Genomic DNA, 21,350 nt, shown 5'->3' with positions numbered 1-21,350 from the left:
GTGCTCTGTACAAAACATGTTTTGGGGGGAACAGAGTTCTAAATGAAAAGCTAAATATGCTGCAATGCACCCACGTCTCACCTTCTCAGGCAGCCTTCTGGACCCCTCAGGCTGCAGGTGCCCCACTCGTGGCCTCACCCCATGATGCTGGGACTATTTCTGTCATCATGCTCACCACATCTGGTCCCAAAGACCTGTTTTTAAATCTGTTGTCCCCACTAGGCTTAAACATCCTTGAAGGCAAAGGCTGTACCGTGTTCACTTCTATGGCCTGGTTCCCGGCACAGGCCAGGCACTTAGAGGGCCCACAACACCTGGACACAGCAGAGCCCCACCTGTGCTCTCAGAAAGGTACCCTTCCCCGTCCCTGCATGGCTGCAAGGAGAAGCCTTTACATTTACAGGTGTTGGAAATGCATCAGGCATCTTATACAGTACATTTCAAAGGTGAGTTTACATAGATTCAAAAGAAATGAAGTCATTCCTGGATTACCTTTGGGAGGAATCAGTGTAGTTGGGGTACCCAGCGGACCTGGGGCCTACTCAGCCCCTTGCAGGGGACTCAGGGGTCACAAGGCAGCAACTCAGTGGTCCTGGAGCTGAAGGGGGCGGGGTGGGGGAATGTAGAGCCCGGCCTCCCTTCCTAATCTCTTCCTTCTCTTGCCGCAATAACCAATGCACCCCCTAACTTAGCAGCTCACTGAGGACGTGAGGAAGGACCAGCAATGAAGGATCAAGAGTTGACTATTAGCAGTTTTTAACTGTTATTCTGGATTATCCACGAAGCCCCTGGCCAGACATAGGAAGCGTGATGATTCCATTTCAAGGACGCCAGGACCTACCATCCCCTCCCCACACTGCCAAGCTGCTGCCCACCTGGCAGCCTTGTTCTGGCTTTGGTCATTTGGACCTTTAACTCTCCCTGAGTCTGGCCAGGGCCGGCTTTGGACTGGCAGCTCTGCCTCCCGCCTCAGCCAAAGCGCGTCCTCAAAGGCTTCTAAATTCCATACACGCCCCTCTGACTAGGATGGCAGGCATGTGTCTATCCTGAGACAAGATGGCAGATGGCGTGTCTACCTTGGATGAGAGCAGGGCTTGGGCTCAGTATGGCTGCTGCAATGAGGTGGTGGCAGGAGCAGAGGGGTGCTCACCTTTCAGGGCCGCTGGGTCACCCAGGATCCGGTTCAAGGTGTCAGCAGGGATCTTCTCGAAAGCCTCATTGGTGGGGGCCAAGAGCGTGAACTGGCCATCCCCTTCCAGCAGGGTGTTGAGCCCCGATGCAGCTACGGCAGCCTGTGGGGGAGGGGACGGACAGCATAAGTGTTCCCTGAAGGCTCTGGGATTCTCCAGCAGCAAGAGGCAATGGCCTCGCCAATCCTCACTCAGAGGGCGCCAGGCTTTTGTAGAAGCCCAAGGTGAAAAGACAAGCCTCACCAAAGCTCACCTCTCACCATGGCCTCCGCGCGTTTGCCCAGCCTGTGTAAGCTCCAGCCACTCCGGCCACCTCTCAGTCACTTCCTATGCCTCCTTCCTTCGCACCTCCAGGTCCGGGCCCCTGTCATCCCCTCTGCCCTTCTCCTTTCTTCACTTTTCTGACTCCTAGTCCTTCTTTGGGCCCTGACTAAAATGTCATTTCTCTAAGTAGTCAACGTGGCCTTGTCCCCATCCCACCCCCACCAGTGCCCCTGCAATGAAAATGAGTCTGTCTGTTACACATACTTGTACAACTTGCTGTCTTTCTCATGTCGTAATTAGTTATTGGTAATAATTACTTGTGTGAGCCCTGTGAGTATAAGGACCATAGAATCCATTCTCTACAGAGCAGCCAGAATGCCCTGAAAGCATCAGTGGCTTCCTTCCCACTGCTCTCAGGATGCAGACATGCTCCTTGGCTAGGTCGCAGGGCCCTGCAGGACCTGGCTCCTCGTTGTCTTCACTCTGGCCCCACTGGCCTCCTGCTCGCTGCTCCTGCCTCCGAGCCTTTCCTCTTATTTACGCCTGCTCTCCCCTCTGTCCGCCATGCAGCTCATCCTTCAGGCCTCAGCTCGATGTCACCTCTTCCAGAGAGACCTTCCCTGACCACCTGGTCCCTATGGCTTCCTCTGAGCACCACTCACTGACTTCACAACGCTTAGCACACTCTGTGGCTACCATTTGGTTTCTTGTCTGTCTCCCCAGAAATAATACACGTGCCACTGGGGATGGAAATCTGTGTGTCTTGCTCACCCCTCTAATCGCGGCACGTACAACAATGCCTGGGAAGTAGCAGGTGCTTAATAATTATGTGTTCATGGAAGGAAAGAGGGTGTCAAGGAGGGCCAAAGGGGAAGAAGCCAGCAAGGAATATTTGCCAAACCTAGACAGTAAGAGGAGGTCACTGAGTGGGGATCAACTTTCAATTGAAAGATGTGCCCCTAACCGCGTGGGAACAGCATTCCCTTGCAAACTCCTGACATGTGAGGGACCCATAGGAAAGCAGGGGAAGAGCTTCGAGAGCAGCCTTTCCAGGGCCCTCCAGAGCTACTTCCTGAGGTCACCTCAGTGCCAGCCTGGCCTGGGGGGTATTTGTCCCTGTGTGTTGGAGATCTCCAGGGGAGGAACCACCCACTCCCACTTGGTATCCTTTGTGGTCAGGAAGTTCTGCTTGAATCAGGGCAAAAAACCTGACCGGGTAGCCTGTGTTCACTTCCTCTGAGCAGCCGGTGCCAAGAGGAACAGCCGCTCACCACTCCAGTTGTAAGATATTATCTGCTGGGCAGTGGGGGAGGAAGAGCATTCTGTGGGCCCAGAGCGGTCAGAAGCCAGGCAAGAAGTCAGACCCCAGCACCCGTGTCCACATGGGTGGCCTTTCGGCTGGCCTGGGTTCCCAGGAAACATGGGGATGGCTGGAGCAGGGATCCCATGGTGGGGACATGTGGTCAAGAAGATCATGCAGCCTGACAGGCCATTTATTCTAGTCCCACAGGTGGGAATCACCACCTGGGAGGAAGTCCCGCCCATTTCTGGAACCTGCACTGCAGGCTCAAAGGACCCCGCAGCCACAAAACATGGAACTTTCCAGAAGAGTCAGAAAAGGAAAGGTTTGCAAAGGAGGAGGCAGGCAGAGGGAATTTGCCAGCAGGGGATGATGATGTTTCCTGCACTCAAGCTGAGGGCTTGCTCAGTGGCTTCTCCATGTTCATGGGCATTTAGAAGAAGGGGCTCCCTGTTCCCTAAATGCCCTCCCACAAGGGCAGCCCCTCACCCGAAGGGTCTCGAAGATGTCCTCGATCTCAATGATTTGCTGGATGCTGTTGGTGGTCGTGGAGATGACCTTGTCGATGAGGTGCACCACCCCGTTGGTCGCATGGTGGTCAGCTTTGAGCAGCCGGGCACAGTTGACGGTCACGATCTGCCCAGAGAAGAAGTGAGGACGAGCGATTAACACATCAGAGGCGTGGTCTGGAAGCCCCAGGCAGGGAGGACACAGCACAGAACGTGGGTTCCATCAGCTGTGGGACTAGAGGGTCTGAGGAGAAGCAGGGGCAGGGGCGTGGGGGCTGACCTACAGCTGACGTCACTTGCAGGACCAAACCCCACAGACCAGCCCCACCTGGGGACCAGAAGGGGGCGCGGTGTGAGCACAGGGCGAGGCTCTGTAACAGGGGTTCCCTTACCCCATTGGGATAGTGGTGAATCTGGATGTCCGAGTTCTGGTACATGGAGGTGAGGGCCATGCCGTGTTTCAGCTCGTCTGTGAGGACCCGTCTATTCACCATGTGGTAGCGAAGGGCATTGAGCAGCTCGATGTTGACGTTGCTCACCAGGGAGTCCAGCACTTCCTGTGAAGAAGGTCAGCGCAGCAGTGAGGGGCCTGCAGACCCCATGTTCAAGAGGTGGGTGCTGGCTACCCCGGCAAACATGCTCTCGAAGCCCCAGTGACCCCAGGTCTCCATTCTGCCAAGGAGCTCTCCCCAGGGCGCACCGCGGTCTGTCTGTCCAACTGGACAGACGGGGCACTGGAAGCTCCCTGGCTTTATCTAAGGGTTAAAGAAACCGTTTCCCGAAACAGTGGGAAGTCACTAGAGTCTTCACCCTCCTTGCCACCCGCCCACCCCTCTGAGGAGGAAGGCAATTCCCAGTAAGAGTCCCCTGGGCAAAAGGAGGCCATCTCACAGCTGACAAGGAAGCCCAGGCCTCGTTGCTGGGGGCGAAGATGGTGAAGCTGCCAGGTCCTTCCATCTCAGGCCTCAGTTTCTCTGTTCGGTCTGTGTATAGCTGAGTGGTGGTTGATCCAACGACTCCCAGCGTCTCGTAGAGGTTTGAGAGTGGCAGGGCTGCAGGGGCAGAGGACAGAGGAGACATGGGCCTGGGGGCCCAACCCCCCAGTCTGCAGAGAGGATGGCACATCTGCACATGTGTGTGGGAAGGCCCCAAGACCGCCTCCCGCTGGGGAGCCTAACGCCTGCCACACGCTTCTTGAAATAACGTGGTCAAAAAAGCCTCCCTACTTGAACTCAACTGGTTGATAAATGTCAATCATTTTAACGTCAGCAGAGCAAAACTTAATTTAAGCCAGGAACTTAAGTGGAAGGAACCCAGCCCATGCCAACCACATACACTTGGTGACCTTGGCACCAACCAAATTGCCCCCTTCCTTCTAATTTTCAGTCTCATACTGTCAACTAATAAAATAGCAAACATTTCACAGTTAAAAAAGAAACCTCCTCTGCACGGTCCCTGGTGGTATGTGGAGCTAAAGGGAAAGTGCTGATGAAATCCACAGGTGCCACGCAGCCTTGGCCCCATGGGGCCATTCGTGGCACCCTTTGTTGCCTGTGGGTCAGCCTGCCTGACCTGTCACCCTCCTCCTATGGAACTCCAGTGGGCCGAGTTTCGTCAGAGTGAGGTAGGGTGGCGTGGTGCTCCTAGCCCGGCTGGAGATCAAGCCTATCCCATCTGCTCTTGAGCAGGGCTGACTAGAAATGCTGGATGAGCACAGACTCACTCCCAGCCACAGCCAACAGGCTAGGAGGAGCCTGGGTCTGGAGAGAAGAGCACAGGTGGGTCAGAACTGGAGTCTGTGCCAGCACCTTGTAGAGGAGGTCAGCTTGAATAGGAAGGAGCAGTACAGGAAACTCCATTTCCAGCTTCCGTCCTCTGGCCCTCACACGGGGCCTAGAGGCCAGAGAGCACACGGGGAGACACGCCACACAGCCTCATCCCCCGGACCCTCCTTCAGACTCCCCTGCCTTCAACGCGCCTGTTCCGCTCTCCCACCTCTGCCCTCCATCCGCACCAACTCACGCAAGGCCTGGCGTACTCACCCGCTGGACAGCCCTTCTCTCCTGGGACCTTTTCATACCCAGGACAGCACTCGTAGCTGATGACTCTGCAATGAAACACACACACATCTGTAGTGTCAGGCAGGGCTTCCCTGCGCCTCACACGTCACCAGTCCTCTCTGCAGGAAGAATGGCCTCCGTTGACAAGGAAGGGAAAGGGTGCGTAAACTATCCTGCTCGCGGAGGACATCATCACTAAGTCATACGTGTGCCTTCCGGGCAAGGAGCCTGTCATCCTTCCTCCGCTTCGCAGAGGGTCCCCAGTGGCTGCCCCCCCACCCCCGTCTACAGCAACCCACCTGGGAACCAGTCAGTTGACTGCGGCAGCACGTTCACCAGGGGGATTCGAAAACATACCAAGAATTTCTCTGCAACGTAATTTGTGGGGACCCAACGGTTAGCATTCCTGAGAGGCAGCAGGGAGAAGCAGAAAGAGCCCTGGACCTGTTCCAGCTCTGAGGCTGCCCCTGACTACCTGGGACCTTGCCAGCAAGTCTGCCTCTTCTCTGGGCCTGTTTCCTCATCTGTAAAATGTATGTGCGTATCGTGCAATGGTCGCTGGATTAAATCTCTCCTGGCCTTCCAGCTGTCCAGTTTAATAACCAAGAAGGGTAGTGTGTAGATGGTCAAGTTTTTCTCAGTCTTTACAATCAAACTTTAAAATTTTAAAAATTAAAATAAAAACAAAGCTCCTTTTATCGGGATGCTTTTTCAAAATTTCTTTAAATTAAGAACAAAATTTTCATCAATGAAAACATTCGCATGGTTTCAAATTGAATGTATACAAAGGACGAAACACGACAGCGATCCCCATCTACCCTGATTCCTCAGCCACCCCACCGTCCTTCTAGGAGACAACCAGCATTGCCAGTTTGCAAGATTCTTTGTATTTGGAAGAACAAGACTGGCAGTCTACAGTTTTAAACCATGAAATCACTTGGCAGAGACACTTAAAACTTTCTTGTTCTAACTCAGCCCAGTCCATCACGGAACACATTTACCTCCTTCTGGAGGTCTGGAACACTTAGCTTCAGCTAACCCACAGTCTGGGGAAGCCCCAAGAATGAGAATTTCAAATATCACTGCAAAGGAAGTTCAGTGTGCTCAACGCCTACACCGAAGACTTGCTTCACATCAAATCCCCCGTTTCTGCCTAAGGCCACCCCTGCACTGGCAGTGGGAGCGCAACCAACTCCGTGGCAGCCCTGGAACCAGACGCAGAGTCATGTCCGGCCCCTTCCTTTCTCATACAGGAAGGAGAGAACCCAGACTTTAATCGCAGTGGGTTTTATCACAGAAGTGCTCACCCTGGGCCTCTCACAGGCTGTTCAATGACATCACCAGAAGAGAGGCAGGCACATTGGGAAGAAATAGGGCTTTGGAGTGGGGGAGGGTGCTCTCAAGGAGTCCAGACATTCTGCACTTACTGATTCCATTGGAGTCATCGCAGGGAAGCCCTGGTGAGTCATGAGAAGATGAAGTGTAATCCATCTCTTATCAAAGGTGGTGTTTTAGAGACGGACTGGCTAGGCTTCTCAGGCTGTCAGGGACCTCCCTGTGTCACTTGACCAGAAAGGCTCTCCCCTCCGTCCCCATCGGAAATGGTTGAGGAGTGACAAGCCATGCACATTCGTCTTTGCCCTGCTCTCTCCACCTTCCTGCCTTCCTCGTGCCCCTTTTCTCCAGCCCATCTCCCTTCCTTTCTAATATGTCATTCCTACTTATAAGGTTTAATGGGCTGGTAGTCTCAAGACACAACTTGACCGATCCATAATTTTATTTTCAGCAACTAAAGTAAGATCTGATTGATACACAGCCTTTTGAAGGCAGCATGGTGTAATGTTAGGTTGGTGCAAAAGTAATTGTGGTTTTTGCAATGATTTTTTTAAGCTTTTAAATGGCAATTACTTTTGCACCAACCTAGTAGAATAGAATTAGGAGACTTGGCATGTGATCCATCGGTAACGAGCAGGGATCACGTGCCAATCCCCTAATTCTCCTTCTGGGTCTCAGTTTCCTGATCTATAAAATGAGATGAAGTGAAGATAGATGATCTCTAAGGTTCCTTCCAATCTCACACTCACAATTCTAGTCAATGGGATTATTTCTAAATTATTTCTTTCACAGAAGGGGAGTGCCAGCTTCTCCCAGCTACACCTTCGGGAGAGCTCCGAGCCTTGGGCCCACAGAACCAGGAACACCTGAGGTCCCAGGCTTTCTCTGATAAATACCAGGTTCTGTGGCTAAGATAGGGGATGTGGGATTAGACCAAGTCCCCCAAAGCTTAGTTTCTTTCCAAAAATGCCTGGGTGACAGTCCATGGAGTTGGAACACAATTGGAGGCTGGGTCTTCTCCTAAAAGCCTTCTTTATTTCTGGGGACCCCTGTGTACATGGTTGCTACAGACTCCATTCCTTGGAGCCCCCAGCCACACTGGCCCCCACCAGTCATGTGACTCACGAGAAGAACACTTTTTTTCCGGGGTGTTTACATCTGAGTTCCATCCCAAAAATCCACAAAAGAGTTCAACAGCTCAGGTGGCCTCACCAGGACAAAAGAAATCAATTCCCCAAGTGTGAACTGGTTCTTGAGGCCATGTGTGTATGAGGGTGAAGAAGGGGTGAGAATGACACAGGAGAAGCAGAGGGCTGAGCGGCTGGGGAGAAGGGACAGATCTAAGCAGAAACTCTCAGCGTGGAGAAGGATATTCAGGATGGAATCTGAAAGCTGTAAGGGCTCTGGGGCACAAAGGGGTTTCTTAAGATCACAGCTGGGTGGTGTAGGGGGAGATCTAGGGCTCTTCTCGAATTTCATCGAGTCCAGTCCCTTTGCCATCGCTCGTGACAATGCACATATTTGGGGGAAAGCAGGCTGACAAATTTGACATTGAGAGGACACAGGTGTTCTCTCCAATGTGATCAGAGCTAACCTTTGTCAGCATTCACTGTGCCTCTCCAGGTGGGCTTTCTGCACCCATGTCACCAGCGGCTGGACGTGGGTGGCACACTGCCCCCAGCAGGGGCTCAGTCTCCTAGCTGAAGGCCTTTTTCCTGGTTCTCTGCCAGGAAGCTTTCTCCTAACCCTCTCACCTTGCTGCCCCTCCCTCCCCTGCACTCCTGCCGCCCACAGTGGGCACACTGGCACTCTCTAGGTGTGCAGGGGTAAGTCATGCCTCTCAACCTGAGCCTGGCAGCCCTATGGGTTGAGATGCTTCCATAGTTGGCAGTTTCCCTGCTTCCAGCTGTCCCAACAATACTAGCTCTCCTCAGAGTCAGTCTGCACGGCTCCAGGGAAACAGAGGGTAGCTGGAAACTGCAGCCTGAGAGGATAGTGCATTGAGACAACCTTAACCAAACCTCTCTGGATGAGCAGTCCCTGTTCCCAGCCCTTTGTGCCACCCTCCTTGGTCTCTGGCCCTGGGGAGAACACACATGCTGCGGGGAGATGGGGTGGGGGGCAATCACAGCATCGGGGTGGCGAGGGAGGCGCTGACGCCATCGCTCTAGGATGAACACGGCAAAGGATGGAGACCATGGAGGAGCCCTCATCTGTGTCTCTACAGTGCCTGGGCTTCCCTGCACGCAGAGGACCAATCCGTTGGTCTCTGAATCAAATCTCATCAGCACAAGCTGTTCTAAAGGCTACTGGCTCTCCTTGGTCTGACACCGTCCACCTCAGGTCAGAAAAAAGCATCTCTCTAGGGCAATGAGACACCATTTTGTTGTTGTTGTTCCAGCTTCCCTGGTCAGAAGAACAATTTGAGGAAGAAAGTGAGGGAAGATTTAGAAGGGCATTTAATTGGGGCGAAGGTAAAAAGACAGTATCAATGCAAGTTCTAAGAATAGAGGCGTTCAGGAAGCTCTCCTCCAGTCCCCTCCACATTTTTTACTCATGATTGGATAACACAGAAGTATTGGTTTCTCTCCCCAAATCATTTTCCAAGAAGTTAATACAGTAAGTTAAAACAATTACCCTCTCCCAAGTGTGCTTTGTGGTTTTGGCCAGCTGTGGTGACTGTAAATGCGCTAGAGATTAACTAGATCCTGGATGTAGGTGGGGTGAGGAACGGAGCCTGAGCGCCGGTTTCCTGTGACAGAAGGTAAACCATTCAGTGTGTCATGATTTCCAAGTGGAATCGCAGAGCAAACACAGACCAATAATGTCTAGACATTCAACATGCCGCACACACTGCCTGCCTGGAGTGGTCCGTGTTCTGCACTCCTGGCCCTGCAAACTCAGTTGAGCTTTCCTGAGAGTCCCAGCAGAAAATCATAATCTTGAGCACCCTGATGAAGAAGGGTTTGTCTTCACCTACTGTCCACCCCCAAACCACCCCCACGACCCCACTCGCCCAGGCCCAGCTTGTGCAGTGATGAGCCTGACTCTTCAGACAATGTCGTTAGATTTTCACGTGGCAATCTGTGTGCGGTGTGTGAGGGCATTTGTGGGGGCTCCTGGATGCTGTGTCTTCTCAGTTCCCATGCCCTTCATTTTAGGGGTGTTGGGGAGTCAGAACGACGGCAGACTGGGGTTGGTAACTCTGGTCACCTGCTGACCCTGAGAAGGCTTCCTCCCTGGGGTCCAAAGCCACAGGTTTGGGGGCTGTAAAGAGAGATCTGGGGCAGATCACCCAGGACCTACAGGGCTGCTCACGACTGGGTCACTGACACTAGCTGCTGGGCTTGATTCTCCCTGGGGGCAGCGTGGGAGAGTAGCAGACCCACTCATCAGCGGGTGACTCTGAGCAGGTTGCTGAGGCTTTTGGACCCCTACTTTCCCCCTCTGTAAATGGGGTAAGAATCAGACTAATCTGATAGAGTGATTATGAGAACTGAATGAGCTTACACAGGAAAGTCACTTAACAGATGCTTTATATTTACTAAGTGCTCAGTTGTTGAGCTTATTCTTAAAAATCTCCAGGTATACACTTTAAAATTGAAGGTAGGTTAATAACTTCATTGAAAGCAATGTCCTACATGAGGTCACTGGTCAAATCACATCGTAATAAATAAATCCCCCATAACACATCTATATAACTCAATAGATGGGGCCTGTATTAGTTTCTCATTGTCTCTGTAACAAATTATCACAAATCTAGTGGCGTACAACAACACATATTTATTATCCTACAACTCTGGATTTAGAGTCAGAAATTGGCCTTATGAAGCTAAAATCAAAGGCCACGTTCCTTCTAGAGGTTCTGGGGAAGAACCCATTCCTTCTCTTTTGCAACTTCTAGAGGCTGCCTGCATTTCTTGGCTTGTGGCCGCACCATTCCAACTTCAGTGTTCATTGTCACATCTCCTTTCTGCCTCTGGCCCTCCTGCCTCAGTCATATAAGGACCCTTATGATTATACCAAATTTACCCAATAATCTAGGATAATCTCTCCCCTCAAGATCTTTGATTTGATCATATCTGCAAAGTCTCTTTTTCCTTGTAAGGGAACATGTTTGCAAGTTCAGGGATGAGGATGTGGACATTACGGGGTCATTATTCTGCCCACCACGGGGCCTTACCCCAGATGCTACACGGATTCATGTAAATACTCCACCCAACAAAATTCCATGTCAGCTAAGCTACCGCCCAGGAGTTTGTTTGCAGAGTGAGACAGAACTGTCAAGAAGCTCTGTCCAAGAGAGATCTTCGGTGAACCCCTGGTGTTGGGTGTATATCAAATCCCAGCTATTTTGAAGCAGATTATCCATGGGTCCCAGCTGGCTGGACAGGGAATATGAAACAGATCTGGGGACAGCCTAGCTTCCCTAGATGGCTTCTCACCATCCTCTTCTTTTCCCTCTTGGCACCAAGGTTGTGGGGTACAGGACGGGGGACACGGAGGGCTCTTTGCTGCGATGTCCCTGGCCACCCTGCCAGAAGGAGACCATCAGCCCCACTGGCTGATGGAAAAGCTCAACCATGCACCAGCTGCTTCGGTAAAAGTCAAACTCCTAAGCTTTACGGCAGTGCTGAAGAAGTATTACTATTTCAGCCCTTGGGCAAAGCAACGCTTGTTACTAGAGAAAGGGGAGTGTCCTACCAGCTCATCTTGGCCCTGGAGAAGGGCTCTTGTGTGTGTGAAATATGTTGCTTGTGAAACAACTTCAAGGCTTTTGGAATGGACAGCTGCCACCTCAACCTCCCAGCTCCTGCTGGCCTCCCGGTGCCATGTTTATAATGTCTGAGCTCCTGCAAGGACTGTTACAGCCCCATGATGTCAACTCCGACTTGGCTGTTAAGTAGGCCTCCCTGTCCCCGGGGTTTGCACAAAGGAAGCCTGTTGAGAGGCAGCAAGGCTTCCTGACCACAATTCCCTGCACCATCTCAAGCTGCTGCCTGTAAAAATTTTATGGTCACTGATCAGACGGGGTCTGAAATCAGAGTGGGGTGCCGTCTCCCTCCCTCGTAACTCTCTTTGTTTGATTAGCTATTGTATTGCTTGGTGCTCTTTAGGATCTGAAATAAAAGCTAACTTGAGTTTCCAAGTAATAAAATTCACTGAAGTCACTAAACAGAGGCCCACTGGTAACCACTTCCTGTAATAAAATCCATATGTCGGGGCTTGACAAATAGCACCAAACACCCCGTCCTTCTCTTTTTGGAAATGCAGAAAAGCTCTTGTCTGAGGACCATGCAGTGTTCCCTGACAGGAGTGCTAAGTGTGGCCAGTCCCCTCCCTCCCCCATGGAGGTGGCTCCAGGCTCCTGGGTCTCTCTGTGGGACCAGATACTGCAAAGTTTTCACCCCAGGTCCTGTGCTTGGTGTCCCTGTCCACTTTCAAGGGCGAATTCTCCCTGGTCTTCGGCCCCTTGGTGACCTGTTCTGCCCCCTCCCCCATGACACTTTGTTCCCTTTAATCCCAACATTCACTTCTGCTCCAGCCTCTTCCCTGGAGTCTTGCGGAGAAAGTTCCCGTTGCCCAGTTGGCCCCCAGCTGAGACGGTCCTCTTTGCTCTCCTACCACCACCACGCTCCCCATTTCCCAGTCTGGTCCTCCCCCAGATAAATGCACCTAGGGACCCCTTTTCACCAGGATGACGTTAAGTCCGGCCAGCACACCTCCCCCCCTTCCCTTCCTGACCACCAGGGCACTTAATTCCCGGGAGGTCAATAGCAACTTGGACAGGGTCTCGGCTCCGGGTACACAGCGAGCTGCAGGGCTGCTCCGTCTCAGCTCTTTTGGGGACAGTGGCAACGAGCTCAACTGCTTCCCCTTTCCCTCCCTGAGTTCTCTGGGCCTCTTCCAAGCCAGCTCCACCTTCCTGACGCTGCATGTGGTGTTCCAGGAAGGGACCCTCTTGTCCTAGATCATGAAGTTTTATATCAATGCATGTTTTTCTGTCTTCATTTCCTCTTTTTGGGAGCTGCCCAAAGCAATGGCCACACTGAGGAGTTGAATCTGCCCATCGACCCCTCCGGCTGTGGGAGGCCAGGTCGATGGCTGGGCCTGGTACTGGGCTCTGCTGGACTCTGCCCCACAGCTCGCCTGCCACACCCACACGCACCCATCTACTCCTTTCCCCAGTGCCTGGGACGCCTCACTGGTGTGAGGAGGGTGGCATCACCATCGCCACGCTCTCAGTGCCCATCTGCTCAGAGGGGATGTCAACGCACTGCTGTGCCGCCTGTGCCTTGTCCTGGCTCACAGAGGGAGAAGGATGTGGGTACGGGGCCAGGAAGCCACGGTGAATCACGGTCCACAGCACTGTCAGCCCGGGAAGTGCCCGGGACCATGGTTAATCAGCTGCTAAGTAGTCAGGCAAATGCCTCAACACAGGGCCACCTGAAATACTACGGCCAACGCCACCCTCTTGCCAGTTTGACATCACAAGCCCGGTCCCATTTTTAGGGGAACTGGGACTAACAAAGAGGTTGAGCTTTTTGAAACCCAGGGCTCTGAAAAGTGTAAGAGCTGTTTGCTTGTGAGCAGCGCTCTGGTCACCTTCCAAGAAGCAATTATGTGGGGCCTGGCTCGGTGTTTAAGTAATTAGCTGTTTATTTGAGTAGACAATATACACACATGGGAAAAATCAGAGGACTCAAAGAATTCTTTTTTTTTGGTTTTTTTAACTTGAGCGCCATGGAAGGATATGTGGTTTAGAATTTGTACAATCTCTTTTTGTCCACAGCAGCAAGAATTATCGCTGGGTGTTTGTTCACTGAACCCGAGAGGTGTGTCCTCTTAGCTCATTCAACCCATAGCTTTGAAGCTGGGTTTGGTCAAGTGCAGAGCCAGCTGTCATGGACCTGCCCTTGACAGGCTCCCAGGGAGCTGCTAGTCTCTCCCCAGCTCTGCCTTGATCTCTAATTTCCCTTGATTCACACAGGATTGATAATTGCTTAACACAATCAGGGTCATAAGGTAGAATACTGATTTCCATGTACATTTTAAAGAAAGAGCATTTCCCCTTCCTTTGGCTGGTTGTGAAGTTGGAAGAGATGTCTGCTCAAAAGCAATGTCATAGGCAATGCATTTAAAAATCCCTAACACGGGAATGTGTTCAAGATAGTACTCAGAGTCTCTTAATCCTCCTATTATTCAGACAAGAGGAAGGTCAGGCCCTCACAAGTGGCTCAGGAGGTTTCACATAGCACATCTTCCCGTCTGTAGGGAGAGCCAGCTGTGAGATCTGTTGACGGCTGGCGCCCAAACAGATCAGGTTTCCACAGAATTCTGTTAGAACACGCATGCCACCCTGTTTCCATCAGGCAGCAGACGGTCGAGGTGAAAGATGCCTCTCTGCATGCTGCCAGGGGCACCAACAAGCCCCACTGGAACCACACTGGTCCACACCCCACTGGCACTCTCGCTTCTGTTTGCGTGGCCTAGATTTGCAAGTTCTAGGGGGAATAATACGAGCAGGTAACATCTACTGAGCACTTACTATGTGCCAGGCACCTTAGTCAGCCTCTTGGGTGCATTAGTTCATTCAATCCTCAAAACAACCCCATAAAGTCACCCTATTGTTAATCCCATTTTACAGACGAGGTAACTGAGGGTACCAAGGTGAAGCAACTTGCCCAGGTAAGTGGTAGAGCCAGGGTTTGAATTAGGAAGTCTGAGCCTATCTTCTTAATATGCCACGCTGCCTTGTAAATGTGGACATTTCCAGGCACTTTCAGTCTTTTGGGGGTGTTCCCCTTAGGACTGCAGAACAGGAGTGGTATATAAGCTGCCAGAGGGCTTTCTTTCCAAGAGTCACAGTCTGGTGGCTTCTCCATAACAATAACATTTGTATCATGTAATGAGAATTTAGCACGCGTGCATGTACACATGTTTCTTGCTTGTAATCTCAAATCAGCCCTGAAAAATGTATCCAAGTCTTGTCAGGAGCCTTAAAAATGCAAAACAAAACTGGCCAGCTTACTAAAACTGCCACTCCCAAAGCACACGGTTCCCTGACATGTTTGCACATGCATCGCCACGGCTCCCTGGCAGCCTGACCTTACAGAGGGCTGGCCCAGGCCTGGGGGTACCCGCAGCTGCCATCCATGGATCCCACACTCCTTGCTGGCTGGTGGTCTCAGGAGGTTATAGGTACTCACGTCGATTTGCCACAGATTTTCCTCTGGTACCACTGCTTGCAGTTGGTGAAGTACTTCTTGTTGGTACCAATGAGCTTCTGTACAGCACATACGTTGGGGCTAAAAACAAAAGCAGCCATGTTAACAAGATGGTCAGCACGTCCACCCCATCTCCATGTCCTCCCCACCCTGTGGGTCCTCCTCGGTCATTGGAACTTCCAGATCATTCTAGATATGGAGAAGATACAGTCCTTTTGGTCTTGGTACCAGGGGGTGGCTTGGCGGTAGACACTGGACTTCCTGACCTAGATTTCCAACAGCCCCTGGAAGTTACCCACCAAATTAAAAACTGTCCAAGTATAGCACACACACAGACATAATTTCTTCCTGTAAATAACCTACTTTGACATGGACGTTTAGTAAGTAGAAGTGAAAGCACCTTAACATTTTAGATTGCAGGTCACAGGTTGAGAAAACGAAGTAAGAGTGGTGCGTTTGCTAAGCAACGCAGCTTTGCAAGAAGCCCTCAGCCTTTGTCTGCATCGCCACCTCACACGGAGCCAAAACGTCCACAGGCTGTACCCTGGCATCCCAGGGCACAGCGGTGGCCCTGCTGTCACGACGGGAGGCTGAGGTCCAGGCCCCACACCTCCCATACAGCTCCATACACAGACAAGCTCTGTGTCTCTAGGCCACCTGCCTGTCTCCCAAACACAACCTATCAGAATGCCACTCCGGAAACTAGATGACACAGCCAGCTGCTGTCAGGACCTCCGTAGGAGACACTCTGAAACTCTGAGTCATTCACAGCTCAAGTCCCACTTTTCCCAGGAAACTTTCTTCCAGTGCCCAATGTGACACCCAGCTGTCCACCTCTGAGCTGGGGTACAGCCCTCGTTTGACCCGTGTACCAGACAGAATTCTGTAACCGACCAACGTGTGCCTGTCACCGCTCTTCCACTACCCTCTGAAAAACCTTGAGGGCCGGTGCAGTGCCTCGTTCTCCCTTGTGTCTTATAGATGGGACCCAGTATTGGGTACAGGGGAAGGAACAGCTTGGAATGAATGTGGATGAACAGAATGAAAATACTGCTCCCAAGACCACCCAGTTCAGAAGGAGCCTCAGGAGCTCTGTGGAAAAGCTGAATGCAAATGCCCCGGGGTTATGCTGAGAAACATTCTTCCTCAGAGATGTGGGGTGCTGTTTTTGTGAATTTTATTCTAGTGTACCAAGTCCTGACCCAAACTGTGCCCAGTCCATGTGGTAGCAGGACTGGAGTCCTGGGGAATGAAGCAGGTCATAAGGAGTCCCTGGGGAAAGGAGGCAGCTGTGGCTGTGTGGTGGCAACTGGGGGGTGGGAGGGGTGTCCTTCTGAGCAGGAGGCAGGCTGATCACATCTGGCTGATCACAAGTCAGAGGAAAGCAAAGCAAAGAGATGGGGGGCGCTTTCACACCACCTCTGTGCTCAGAGCTATCATTCTTTCATACCAATCCCTCTGTTACTTTAAGATGCAATCAACAGCCATCATTTGATGTGGTCGGTATGTTTCAGGAAGACACTGATGCTGCAGTGACAGCTACACCTGCCATCCCCATCACATCAGCTGCAAGAACTTGGTCAATTCTCAAATACTCAGAGCCAGGTTATAGGGTGACAGAGCACGCTGACCCTTTATTTCTTTGCCCTGTCTCTTCTACCATGTGGCTGCCACCTCTTGTCCAGTTGGTGGTTCATTAGGCAAAAGCTAGTGGACCAAGGAGGCACAGTAACTAGTGACTCGATGTAAGAACCAGACGGCTAGAGAAGGCAGGAGAGAAAACCACAGGCTGGCACTTAGATGAGCCCAAGTCCCCTTCGTCCTAGCTGGGTCGGGCCAAATGCCCACAGCTCTCGGAGGATCCTAATGGAAGCCTCCTTCTCTGCTTGCTATCTGGGATTTACAGGTTATAGCAGTCCCCACACAACCCCTGGAGAGCTCCCACTGGCCACACTCCAGCCGTAGGTGTGCAACCTTAGAAGTTCTATCTGACCAGGCAGGAAACAATTACTGTCGAATGCCCTGCAACTTTCCGAAGGCGTTTGGCGCATCTTCAGGGAGTCTCTCGTGGAAGTGACTCCAACATTCCTCTGCGGAGTGAGTTTCCACTGCTGCTGCCTTTTGAGTCAGGAGCAGAGGCTGGGCTCCTTTGTGACCCGCTGCCTCTCACAGCAGGGTGAGAGGGGTGGGCTGCGCATATAGGAAATTCATGTCGAAGTTTAATCAAAACGAGCAAGCCATTTCTGGGCCTCCTGCCTTACGCACAGCAGCTCTGCTGTTCAACTTGGGTTTGCAAATCAAATGCTTCAGGAAATTCAGTCCAGTTTTGGTTGTTGATATTCGGAAGTGTGACCGCATTTTTACTTCTCTTTTAGTATTTTTTCCCTTCCCTATAGCAATACAGATACAGCTGGGAGTGAAGAGACCGTGTCATAGTCACGACTCTCCCAACAGCTGTCTGTGTTTGGATTAAGTCACTCCATCTCACTAAGCTGCAGTTTCTCCATCTGTAAAATGGGAACATGAACAATAGATGCAAAAGAGGTGATGGATGATAAAGGGCTGCACACCAGCATTGCCCCCTCATCATTTCTTCCTTCACATCTTGGAGCACATTGTAGTTCCTCAAAAGAGCGAAGGGATTTTCCTTCCCTTTTCACCAGTTCTCACTTTGAATGAAGGGCTGGAGCTTGAACAAGGTTATCCATTTTGCACAGGGTGCCCCACCCATGTGCAAGGCCAGGCAGCCCCGTGCTATTTTCAGGGGCAGTTAGATCAGAGTAACCACAATTGCGCCTGCAACCATTTTGTCACAGTCCATCTGCCTGTGATCGAGACTTTCCTGGGCGGTGGTGTGCAAGTGTGACTTCTTATTCTTCCCATTAAAAGATCACCAGAGGGTAAGGGGGGAGGGGAGCTCTAGAAGAGGGTAAACGGGGTCTCATATATGGTGATGGAAAGAGAACTGACTCTGGGTGGTGAACACCCAATGTGAGATGTAGATAATGTAATACAGAATTGTACACCTGAAATCTATGTAACTTTACTAACAACTGTGAGCCCAATAAACTTTAATTAATTAAAAAAACAAAAGATCACTATAGTTCTTTCCAACTGCACCGCATGAAGCTCATCTAAAGGATTCGCCTGCAGGAGTACTGGGGAGGGGTGTGTGTGTGTGTGTGTGTGTGTAGAGTGGAGAGGAAATTGATCTAATATCTGAAATTCATAATAAAGAGCATTTACATTAAAAAAACAAAAACCAAAACCCTGTTTTCTGGTTAGTGTCTCTTCTGTGCTCTGAAGGGAAGGAGGTTTGCTACAGAGATGGTTCTTGGTGGAACCCCATCAACACTTTTGGGGAAGCTCCACTGTGGTATGCAGACACATTCAGGGTGCCAGTGCTACAGGGCATACTATCGGGGTCTTCTGACATAGTGGCTACGATACTGAGGGAACAGAAACCTCCCAGGCGGATACATAAAATGCTTAATTTGCAAGAAAGGCAGAGGGACAAAGGTGAGCTGGGCAGAGACAATGAAAATGCCAGTTGCTCACATTTTAACTATTGTGCCTGACATCCCCCTGTCTTTCTGACCTGCCCTTTCACCCTTTTGTACCAGCTTAAGTCAAAGGTGATTCTCCCACTTCTCTAAAAACCTCAGGACATCCCTGGAGCTCTCCTCTTTCCAGGGGGGTATTGAGTCTGTGGCATGGCCTGGCTTGATTTCACTCTGCAAAGTGGCCAGACATTCCCAGTAGCCCTGGGCACCTGAAAGGCTAAGTAACTGCCAAAGGCCATAGGCAGAGGGAAGCAGGATAACTACCCAACCTCCGAGCACTCCTGGGGTGGGAGCCAGCCAAGGCTTTGTAAAGTCCTATGAAGTCAACTCTAATGACCCCTAACACTGAGTTTTGATCTGAGTACAGATCTGCCCAGTCATGTGGAGGTCTGGGCACTGCCTGGGTTCGAATGCCAGACCCTATGGCATTCGGGCTGATACCCAACGACTGTATCCACACATAGTTTTACCTAGTTGTGGAAAAGGAATTAGCACAACCAGGTAGGCTGAAAGCTGCAGCAAAGCCTGGCTATGTGTAAGCAGGATGGCCTGAGTGGGGATGTAGAAATACTGCCCACCTCTGCCTGGGTTTGCCAAGGTCTTTACCAGGTCCAACCCTGTGCCTGTGCTTGCCTCCTTTTAAAAATAAAAAACACACAAAAAAACCCATTTTTTTATATTAGTTTCAGGTTTACAAAACAATATAATGGTTAGACATTTACATCCCTCACCAAATGATAACCCCCCAAGTCTACTACCCCTCTGACATGATATATAGCTGTTATAATACCATTGACTATATTCCCTATGCTGTACTCCACATCCTGTGACTATATATGTATGTGTGTATATATATATATATATATATATATACACACATACATATATACATATATATACATACATACGTACACATATTTAATTATCGTTGACATTCAATACTACTCTGTGTTTGCCTCCTAAAGCCAACACATCTTCAGTGTCTCAAAGGGGTATCTGCAATGGTACCGTCCCAACTTCATAAACCCAGCTATGGTTCTGAGAGATTCCAATCCTGGCCCCAGCATACACTGCAGGACCGTGGGAAAGTGGTGTGTCCCTCCTGGACTCAGTTTCCCTATCTGGACAATGCGTGTGAGGCCATGGAATTCTCCTGTTCTTCATCTGGCAGGGGAGGAGACGCCACGCTGCCTTTCCTGCCCTGGCTGTGCCTGGAGAGAACTGTCTCTCGCCAGGTGGTGGGCGCAGGGCCTGGCCAGGTGAACAGTAGTCTGGGGACCTTGGATACTGCCAGCTTGTGTGGCCCCAGTGTCACATCTAAAGGCCCTGGACAAGGACCTGACGGGAATATGTGCACTGCTGCCAACTCCCTCTTCCTCCTATCTGCTGTGAGAAGCTGAAGGCCCTGGGTCGGGTGGTCTCATGCTCTTGGCGGGAGCCTGGGGGCCCGGTCAGCTCTCCCAGCCCCTTCCTCTACAAAGCGTCTGCTGCTGCCTTTTCCTGGATCACTCCCCACCTCCCTCCCTCCACCTCATGCTGGGCTTGTCCCTCCAAGCAAGCGCCCCATAGCTGCCTGCTTTTCATTTGAGCTTTGTCCCTGGCGCCCCCAGCCTGTCCCTCGGCCACCCCGGCGGGCAGCCGGCTTACCCATGCTGCCGGCCCCGGAGCCGGCTGTGCTGCAGCACCAGCTGGTAGGGCGATTTGGCGGGGCCCGCCAGGGTGGCGGCAGGGCCCAGGGCCAGCGCCAGGGCGAGGGGCAGCAGCCGCACGAGGAACGCCATGGAGCGAGAGGACGCGCCGAGCGACCGGGCGGGCGGAGGCAGGGGCAGTGAGAGCACCTCCTCAGCGGGCCGGGCTAATAAGCGGCAGCGAGGGGCGGGGAGGCCAGGCGGGCAGGCGGAGGGCGGGAGCCCCGGCGCTTCGCCCCCTCCCCCCGCCCCCCCCCCCCCACTGCCCGCCAGCCCCGGGCTGCGCAGCTCCCCTCACTGTCCTCGCGCCGCCCAGTCCTCCTGCCGCCGGTCTTCTTTCCTCCCCTCCCCGACCCGCTCCTTGGCACCAAGGCCACAGGTTCTCCGAAAGGAGAGGCTGGGAGCCAGGGGCAGCTGTGCCAAGGCTCTCCCTCCTGGAGCCTGCAGGGCTGAGCCCAAAGATACCTCCTTGGTCTTGAAGCTACAGAACATAGCCCCAAGTGGGGAGAGAGGCAATGCTGATCCCCACAATATGCTCCCCAGAGGATTCCCTCTGCATTCCAGGAGCACCCCTCTCTCCCCTAGGCTTGCTAATTGAAAGATAGATAAGGAGTAAATCTTAGGCTTAACCAAAGTCAAAAAATGTGGGACAGGTTTTGTTAGACTCTAAGCTGCTCCTGGAAACCACAGAGAAGGGCGGTATCCATTACCTTGGCACTTGCTCTTCCTCTCTTCATTAAGTATCTGTGCAGCACTGTGGCCAGATGGATGCTGCAAAGAGATGGATAGACAAGATTTTTGCCCTGGAGGAGCTCAGATCAAGCAAACAAACAGTCACATGGGAGGGAGGCATTCACCCAAACACCTATTAATCACCTACCAGTTAGTTACCTAGCACAAAGATGGATGAGCAGATGGGATCCAGGCTCCTTCTGAAAAAACTCAGTCTGGAGATTTGCGGGCCACCCAATAATATGCTATGGAGAGAGGCAGCTGGGGCCCTGGGAGCCGGGGGAGGCATCAGGCCCTGACAGGGGTGACACCTGCTCCTAGGCCTGCAGGATAAGGAGTTAACCAGGCAGAACGAACTGTGCATTCTGGGGACTCAAGTTGGCCGGCTGGCTGAAGCATGGGGAGGTAGAAGCACGGAGAAGGGAAGGCATGTCGCAGGGCCTAGACCTAAGATCAGAGTCCTGCAGGTGATGGAGAAGCA

General features: G+C 51.9%; 1 protein-coding gene across 2 annotated transcripts in view; it reads right to left on the bottom strand.

The window, feature by feature from the left end:
- TGFBI (transforming growth factor beta induced) overlaps positions 1-20,311 on the bottom strand; it is a 32,082-nt gene extending 11,771 nt beyond the window's left edge. The window contains exons 1-7 of one of the 2 annotated variants that reach the window (XM_033096825.1): positions 20,097-20,311; positions 14,869-14,967; positions 5,306-5,370; positions 4,155-4,315; positions 3,656-3,820; positions 3,244-3,390; positions 1,151-1,292 (exon numbers count right to left, since the gene is read on the bottom strand). In XM_033096825.1, coding sequence (XP_032952716.1) covers positions 1,151-1,292; positions 3,244-3,390; positions 3,656-3,820; positions 4,155-4,315; positions 5,306-5,370; positions 14,869-14,967; positions 20,097-20,230 — 913 coding nt within the window. In that variant the 5' untranslated portion in view covers positions 20,231-20,311. The remainder of the gene's footprint in view (positions 1-1,150; positions 1,293-3,243; positions 3,391-3,655; positions 3,821-4,154; positions 4,316-5,305; positions 5,371-14,868; positions 14,968-20,096) is intronic. The other variant, XM_033096826.1, reaches the window with a different exon arrangement.
- Between the last annotated feature and the right edge of the window lie 1,039 nt (positions 20,312-21,350).

The sequence above is a fragment of the Rhinolophus ferrumequinum genome, chromosome 24 (genome assembly GCF_004115265.2).
Source record: "Rhinolophus ferrumequinum isolate MPI-CBG mRhiFer1 chromosome 24, mRhiFer1_v1.p, whole genome shotgun sequence".
Lineage (NCBI taxonomy): Eukaryota > Metazoa > Chordata > Mammalia > Chiroptera > Rhinolophidae > Rhinolophus > Rhinolophus ferrumequinum.
This window is presented reverse-complemented; position numbering and strand designations above follow the sequence as displayed.